At 37.1% G+C, this 8,720-nt stretch overlaps 1 protein-coding gene across 1 annotated transcript; it reads right to left on the bottom strand.

The window, feature by feature from the left end:
* Nucleotides 1-1,379: 1,379 nt before the first annotated feature.
* On the bottom strand, nt 1,380-5,633 carry Dnajc19 (DnaJ heat shock protein family (Hsp40) member C19). The gene is made up of 6 exons (XM_003467551.5): nt 5,453-5,633; nt 4,568-4,619; nt 4,415-4,488; nt 3,510-3,589; nt 2,931-3,001; nt 1,380-1,528 (listed from the first exon to the last, which is right to left on the bottom strand). Exons 1-6 carry the CDS (start codon nt 5,453-5,455, stop codon nt 1,458-1,460), a joined length of 351 nt encoding a protein of 116 aa, XP_003467599.2. The 5' UTR covers nt 5,456-5,633; the 3' UTR covers nt 1,380-1,457.
* Between the last annotated feature and the right edge of the window lie 3,087 nt (nt 5,634-8,720).

An 8,720-nucleotide genomic window follows, 5' to 3' on the forward strand; every position in this document is an offset into this window, starting at 1 on the left:
AAGTATGTTTAAAATAAGGTATCTTTAAATAGAAACATGCATAATACAAGGTTATGCATTTGTTGATTGACAAAATATGACCAGAGGCTCAGAGGAATCCCTATCTTGCCCAGGAACGAACTTCAGTATTTGCTATTCATAACTTCAGAACACAATTATTGCAAATAATACGAACAATCTATGCCTTTACCCCTTGCCTCTCAAAGTAATTTTAAAAGTTATCCTTGGGGCTGGGGATTTAGCTCAGCGGCATAAGTGCCTGCCTTGCAAGCAGGCAGTTGTGAGTTCAATCCCTGGTACCAGTAAGAAAAAAGACAAAAAAAGTTATTCTGCACAACAGCTTTAGAAGTTTGGGCTTTATATTGTAAGTTGTGACAGATCTCAATACAGTTGTAAGATTTTTTTTTTTTTTTTTTTTTTTTTTTAGATACGGTTTACTGCAGTTCAGGCTGGTTTTGAACTTGCCATGATCCTCCTGCCATAACCTCCGAGTGGAGTGCTGGGATTACAGGCATGTGCTACTGCACCCGGCTTTTAAATTTTTAAATAAGGGTACACAATAGAAAGTAAACCAGAAGAGCTAATAAGCCCTTACTTTAAAATGCTCCTGAACAATTCCAACACTGAAAATGGTTATTTCCACTATTTTTACTTTAAAAATCCTTGATTTAGGAAAGTTTAGATGACAGTATAATTTATTACTGGGACTAATGGTAATTTACCTCACTTTATATATGTCCTCTGATTAAGATTCTTAAGTACAGGATTTTATGTTAGGCTGAAGGTTCTTTGCATTCAAATGTCATTTAAATTTGCTAGTGTATACATTCTTAGTACAAACGGTGTAATATTTTGGCATTGAGGGAATTTCAGTTTTTCCAATAGTGCTTAAGTTTGGTCATAAAATAAAAAGTTGGAGTACCTTTTAAAAAGGAACTTGCAAATGTTCACAGTCTTTAAGGCACTAGATGAATACAATGTAAATACTTCAAATTTTACATATTTTTATAGTTTTTAATTTAGCAAAGCAGATGGTCAGTGACTTTACCTAGCTAATTTCTTGAATCAGTGTGGGTAAACTTTTTCCTCCCATAGATAAATTCCTTGCTTAAACATTTTGTGCTAATTCCATCATACCACATATTTTAGTTACAGATTTATCTGTCTCATTATCCTAGGGGGCTCCTGAACAGGGATTTTGCCTTGAAGAGTACACACTTACCAGATTACATGCTAAGTGAATAAAATGGAACAGTGTTTCCAGTTAAATGGTTATTAAATATTAATCTCCAGATAATCTAGTCATTTTAAAGTGCTCAAATTTAAACAAAATAAAAACAAGGCCTTGATTTAGCTGTGCTAAATCATTTTGAGAAAGCTGTAGCTCAAGTGTTTTATTATAAAAAGTTGGTACTCATACATAAGCTAGTATAAACTGAAAATTCATAACATTTACTTCATTTTTTAGCTTGACCTTCTAGTAAATCTTTAGCTTCATTGATTTTGGCTGCAATATAAGGAGATCCTCCTACAGAAAGAAATGAAAAAGGAATCATTATGTAGAATTCAAATTTCTGGTAAAAAAAAAAAATCCAATGTATAAGAAGTGAAATTGACAAAATTGTTTTTACTTAAACTACAACCATATGTGATAATACATTTGATTCATGGAAAATGAGGTAATTTATATAAGGGTGATTTGTACAAAGTGATTTCTTTTTAGAAAGCTTAAAAATTGAACAGAAATAGGATTTTAACATACCTCATATTTGTGCTTCTAAAGTGTAGTGTAAGCCTACTCGTGATGATTACAAGTTACAAATATCAGTTTACTGTGTTATTTAGTCATTTAGTTTTGATACTGGGAGTTGAACTTACTACCTTGTGCTTGCTAAAAGCAGGCGTTATGCTGCTGAGTGATGTCCCCTACTGTGTTATTTTAAAAATGTGACATTCTCAGCAGTTTCTGGGTTCTGTGTTGGAAAGATCTGTGCTTGCTCTAGATTGTTCTTTTGTCCTTTCCAGTTTTTCTGCACCTGTGATCAACTACTTTCATTAAGGTTCTCTATAACTACCTTCCTGCTAATCTGATTGGAGCACTGTTGGCCAGATAGCAAGCAGCAATAGGAAACTTGGGATATGCATATTTATGGGCTCTGCCTTATTTTATACCTATTAAATCAGACCCTCTACAGGTAATAAAAACTAAATTTCATACACTGAGGTCAAATGCCAACCAAGAATTCTGTCAGAACCCTCTTTCTTAATGAAAGATGTCTCCTGTATGTGCACACTGCAATACTGATTTTTTTGGTCTATGATTTTTGTGGTGATAGTATCTAGTAATTCCGAGGAATTACTTGATTTCAACACAGAGCATCTCAAAAGTGTACCAGAAACAAAATTATCCCATAAGTTTCTAACTAGGTAATCTTCAGCTACATGTATTTAAACTGAATAGGAGTAAATCATTTTAATTAGTTGAAATTAACATTTGCTTTATTTATGAATGTAAAAAAAAAGTATTTGTAACCGTCACTACAAGTCAATTTTATCACAACTGTAGATCTCTGAACATTGTTAACATTTATTACTACTGTCAGTATTTCTCTTACATCTGCTCATTATTCTGTCTGCTTTTGTGTGTGAGAGTGGGTACTGGAAATCAAAATAAGGGCTTTGTGTATCCTAGGCAAGCACTCTACCACTGAACTACATCCCCAGCCCTTCTCTTACATCTGCTCAGTATTCTGTAATCAAATTTTTCACTCAGGTTTCATTCTTTTAAGCTATCAAAGATAGATGAATCCAGCCTGGGAGACTGCTTACCCACAGATTTAGGCATTTCCCTTAAAACAGCCAAGAGCTAGATGAAAAGTTATTCTATTAATAATAGTTACTCCAGCGACATGCAACAGTGTAATGATTACCTTTGTCTGGGTGATTTAAGAGCATAATTCGCCGATGAGCATCTCTTATTTTTCCTTTATTGGCAGTAGGGCTAATTAAAAAACGAAAAGGCATTAGTTCAAAAGCAAAAGAGGCAATTAAAGGTTGTGAAACTCATAAATTGGCAAAACTATGAAAAGCTATTATGGACCTCTTAGGTGTCAAACATTTTTTGAATCAGAATTAAACTACCTTGAAGGCATTCTCAAAATGTAGTTGGATTTGATTCATACTTAACAAACTCCTTTTAACGAAAAGGAAAATAAATTTAAATTAGGTATTTGGAAAAGGCAGAATTTTACCACAGAAAATTTTTTTACTGAGTTACACAGATCAGGGTGTACTGGGATAATCTGTTGTCTTTCAGTGAATGAAAAGGTGCTCTGTGCTAGTGTGCCTTCTCATCTGAATTTGTGTGTTTTCAGATCTTTAAGATGTGATGGAAAGAAGAGCAGCAAGGCTCCATTGAGTAAAACTGAAAATAATGATCTTCGTGGGACAAAATTCTCTATCTCCATCCTTTGTTTCCTTAGTTGTAAACAATATTAGAATTATTTTACCTGACACCTAGTATTAATGCTGCTTCCCGTTTTGTCATTTTGGGTTCAAATCCACCTCTATAATAGCCACCACTGAAGGCCTGAAAGGAAATGGCTTTACTTTTATACAGAAACAATAAACAGTTGCTAAAAGGAAGTGTAACATCAGAAAAGACATTCAGAAAACAATGTGTAATTCCTGTATTGCAGTTTTACAAAGTAGAAATATTTTTAGCAATTACTAAACATCAGTCCCCCGCCCCCATTATAAACTTTTGGAAACAGGAGTAACAGGAAGCCCATTCCTACTTAGCCATATTCTAGATAAAGTCTGATCTTGTATGATAACATTTAGAACAGAAGTATTATCAAGAAGAGGGCCTGAGGTCTTCGGAGATAAGTTCAAAGTAACCAGTAAAATGAGACTTTGCGTGGAGACAATCATGCTACCTTACTAGGTCAGAAAACATTTTGGTAGAGCCTAGCATCACTTTATCCTCATATGTTTAATTACAACATAAAAATATTCAACAGGTTTCCAGAACGAAATTCGTTCTTAACTGTCAAGAGTGGTTACTACCCAACTGTAGTACTATCTAGGTATCTTAGGGAGTGCAAGGGCTACACACCAAGAACGGGTCACTTTGGATCCCTCTGTGTTTTTGATGCAGAGCAGATGACGGAAGGCAAGAAAGTAGATGATAATGAAGTTAATAGTATGTGAACAGTAAATGCTACATGCCCCTTCATTGTCACGAAACATTTGACTTCTTGGTGAAGCACCATTCCAAGTTCTACATCCTCGTTGTGGAATGCAAAAGAAGGGGCCAAAAGCAATTATTGAACTTTATGGATGTTTGAAAATTTACCTTTCCTAAGTGTGGCTTTAGGCTTTAAACAAAATTAGCAAAAATAGTAAGTCTTACTGATTTTGGTAGACTCTGAAAAACTTGTTTTACTTGAGGTTCCATATGCTTCATGGCTTGTAAAACATAACGGCCTAAAACCAAAAGGAATGGAATAAGCAAATTAATGCCCACTCTCCTCACTTCATTTCTGCCCCCAAACCATAAACAAACCTGCAAATCCTGCAGCAGCAATGGTCAGTCCAACTGCTATCACTGTACTGGCCTGGTAAAGGGGAAAAAAAATATGTTTAGCTCTTTAATTTTCACTTGCCTTATCTCTACTCTCTCAGCCAAACTAGAAGTGCAATGAGATAAAAAATCTTTAAGGTGGACATCGTTGAAACTGCTGTAACTTCTCACGATGCATTGTAACCATCTGAGATTATTACTATGGAAGAAAAGGAGCAAGCCAGCTTGCTTATTTACCTGCACAGCAGTGAATAAGGTTCACTCCCTCCCTCTGAAAACTTTCACCCGCAGGGAAGTAAGGTCTCATCAAGAGCAGTGAGAATAAGACTTCTGCTTCAGAAGGACAAAGGGTCTGCAGAGGGTTCTTGGAAAATTGTCATTAGACATTTTCAACACCAAATGTGGGCAAAACTAGTTTTTCAGATGCTAACTGCCGTTTTCTAGCAAAGAGGCCCAAATATATATTCAGGAAGCAGTGATTAGGGATTTCTGTCAGCAGCCACCTGAAAGGACAGTGCAACGTGAAGTAAGTAGTGTGAGGATGTGCTAGGGGAAGGACAGGAAATATGCGTTTCCACTAATGTCCAAATCTAGGACAGCCTTTGATCTTACAGAAATTTAAAGGGGCACTGTCTCCGCAGCCAGAGATAAGGACAGCGGGCCTGGGGTTGGAATTCCTCGCTAAGGAATAGCTCAGCACGAAAAGATCCAAGAGCGCTGCACCACCAGTTTTGTGGCCTGGGGGTGTGAGGCCCTCTCAATCCCAGACCACCAGGGACCCTAGCTCAGCTCCACTGCTCCGGAGCCAGGAGCCGAGGTGAAGGTCTGGACGGGAGGTCACCAGAGACACCGGGAGGTGGCACTCACCATGTTTCGGGCCCGGCTCTCCTGCCTTAACTGGGAATGCGGTTCATCTCAGCCCAGAGGACAATGGCCACCAACTACCTATTGCTACCAAAGAAAGACACTACCACTGCCACTGGACCCAAACCTCCCAAGTACACGAGCACTACGAAATACGGCAGTAACGGTCGCAAACTAAGCCGGAAAACTGTCGTAAAAGAAGACCGAAAAGGAGGAGGTAAGGTGGCTGCGGCAGTGGGAGGGCGCAGAACCAGGCTTTGGGTTGGCTGAAAAGTGGGCGGGCCGACTTTTTTCGGGGTTTAAGGGTGGGACCTGTCCTGTCCTTTGCTCTTTGCTCTGAGCCTTTTAGGATTTGGAAGTTCTTGTCAGGCAGGGCCTGAGTAAAGAAGAATAGGGGGAATAGTTTTGTTTCTTACCTCCTAGCACCCCGCGTTGCCATTTATAGTGGGTTGTTTCTAATTATCAAGGGCAGCGAATGTACTTAGTCACGTTGTGACGGATTTCCACCATGAAGAAACCTGTAGTAACCTTATGTGGCCTCTTCTTATGTCCAGAAAACCAAACGAACTATTATAATATTAAGATGTTGCTCGATAGGGTTCTTTTAATAAAAAAAAAGACCTTCCAAAAAAACTTTCAAGATACAAATCAACAGGTCTTAGGTGAATGTTTGGGTTATTTTTAGAATGGGTTTTATGTGAATGTTTGGATTATTTTTTTCGAACGGTCTTCCACTTCATACAGTATGCTGATCTTGGGATCTCAACATTCTGCAACTGAAACGAGCTCTAAATTTAAGCCCTCTGCAGTCTCCAACAGAAAACAGGGGTTGAGTTTGACCTTTCAGTGCATCTATTTCATATATGTCTACATAAATACTTGAGAGAATAACGAAGACAATGATGGAAGTTTTACAATGTGATGTCTGGATGACTGGAATAAATTTGTAGTTACTCCCGATTTGGAAATTACAAAGTATTAAAAATCTGCTTGCAGTGCAATTCTGCTTTAATGGGATAGTTGTTCATTAGATAAATACTATTAGAACATTCTAGTGCAATAGAGAAGCAAAAAGTACAAAATGAACAGGTTTATTGAGTTGAGGACGTGGAAAGGAGCACACAACCCATGGCAGCTGGGCAGTCTGACCAGATACAGAGAGGCAGAGGGTTATTTATGATCTCTGATGTGAAGTTGCGCATGGGGCGGATATTGATGACGTATGAGGCACCGATTGGAATTCTCTGTGTGTCCAAACAGGAAGGGGAGTTGCAATTAGGGCTGAAGGAGAAGCAGGAAGTGGAAAGCGTTCACACTTTGGCCTTCTACCACGTTAGACCACCACCATAATTGAACAGTAATTTATACTAGGACAAAAACCTTTCAAATGCAGGTAGGCGAATATTTTGGCCTTGCCATCCTCATCTACAAACATAGTTTCCATTTGGAACTCCAAGAACCCTTGTAGCTCTAAGAATTTTTTTTCTTTGGTACTGGGTATCTAACCCAGGACCTTGCACTTGCCAGGCAAGTGCTGTGCCACTGAGCTATATTCATTCCCCTGCCCGAAGAATTTTTTTGTTTTTTTAAGACAGGGTTTCACTATGCAGTTCAAGTTGGCCTTCAGCTCACTTCATAGCCCAGGCTAGTCTCAAACTTGCAGTGATCCTCCTGTCTCAGCCTCCCAAATGCTGGGATTACAGCATGAGCCACCACACCTGGATCCCCTGCCCTAATAATTTTATGATGGAATTGTCAACACATTATTTAAGATGACATACAAAACTAACATATTAGTATAAAGTGTACCCTTTTTCCTTTTTTCATCTTTATCTAGTTTTTACCCAATAAATACAAAATAAATAATCAGGGAGGTGTAAGAAAGACCTAGGGAACAATTTGATAAATAAGGAGAAGAAAATGAAGAGGAAGAGAAACCTACAATGCTACTTGGGAAAATTCATTATGCATATTTTTGCTGTGTGTAAACTATGGTTGCTTGAGGAAGAAGGGTTACCATACAGAAGCCTTGCCTCAAAAAACTGGAAGTAGGACATATAGAAGACCCTTTATCCAGGTAGTTATAGCTTTAGTTCTGGAAGTAGATCCAACTGGATGGATAAGATAGTTCTTTCACTTACTAGTTCAATGAGTCGGATAAATTGTTTTTGACTCTTGAGTTTCTCATTTGTAAAACAAGGGCATCATGATAGCCTTGCCAAGTTTTTGGGTGGTTAAAGGTCATGTATACAGTGTGCTCTGGACATAGTCATCATTCTGTGTGGGGCCTTATTCTGAGGGAAGCCACAGTAAAAGTTGGTGTGCAGAGACCTGCTTGATTCTAAGGACATTGCACTTGTGGATGTTAATTTAGTTCTGTCTTCCCTGCTGACAAAATTCTGAAAAAGCCTTTAAAAATGCTCATAGAATACTGAATGGATGAATAATTATTCCTTGCTTCTTCTGGTTTCTGATGACTGCCAGAATTTCTTGACTTGTTTCTGAATCACTCTAGTATGTCCAGTGTCTTGACATACAACTCTACTTTGCCTTCATAATGCCTTTGTGTCTGTTTAATATATCTTTCTGCTTCTTTCTTAAAGGATATATGTAATTGAACATATAATACAGGACGGTCTTCCCTCCTCAAGACCCTTAATTTAGGCTTAACAGCTTCAAAGAGGTTACAGTATAAGATAGTAATCACAGATGCCAGGGATTAGGTCCTGCCATCTTCGGGTGCTATTATTTAGTTTACTACAGAGAATGAAAGTAGAAGAAAAAAACTAGAAAGAACAAGAATGTGTGCTCAATTTGTGTTTCTAAATTTGTCAATTAGTTAAATCACTTCTTGAAGAGTATAAGAGGTGAGAGGGAGTAGATATATAAATTTTCTTCTTATATTGTGATGGTCAATTTTCTACCATGACCTTTAGTAAACATATTTTACATTATTTATTGATTGATTTATTTTTTACTTTATTTTTTTATTTTTTTATTTTTTTTTTATTTATTTTTTTTTTTTTGATATTTCGTTTCTTAACTTTTAATTTTTTTTTTAATTTTTTTTTTAAATTTTATTTAAGGAGAAAAGAAAAAAAAGCAGAGAAAGGGTACAAGTTATACAGATTTGCAGAAAAAAAATGAACAGTAGGAAATTACTAGTTAATGGATTACATATTGTCATCTTAGAAATAATTGTTCAAGTCACAAAATTAAAGCTTGTAAAGTGGACATTCCATCAATGATACTGCAAACAGTTCTGTTCAAT

This window comes from Cavia porcellus, unplaced genomic scaffold, assembly GCF_034190915.1.
Source record: "Cavia porcellus strain 051 isolate PalLab524CR breed Dunkin Hartley unplaced genomic scaffold, mCavPor4.1 scaffold_17, whole genome shotgun sequence".
NCBI classification, from domain to species: domain Eukaryota; kingdom Metazoa; phylum Chordata; class Mammalia; order Rodentia; family Caviidae; genus Cavia; species Cavia porcellus.

Bases quoted from the DNA above. Each gene is read 5' to 3' on its own strand.
- Dnajc19 (XM_003467551.5), bottom strand. The intron at 4,489-4,567 runs GTTTGTTTATGG...TTTTGGTTTTAG, and splicing joins TGCTGCTGCAGGATTTGCAG to GCCGTTATGTTTTACAAGCC. The intron at 1,529-2,930 runs GTAATCATTACA...TTCTTTCTGTAG, and splicing joins CTTAAATCACCCAGACAAAG to GAGGATCTCCTTATATTGCA.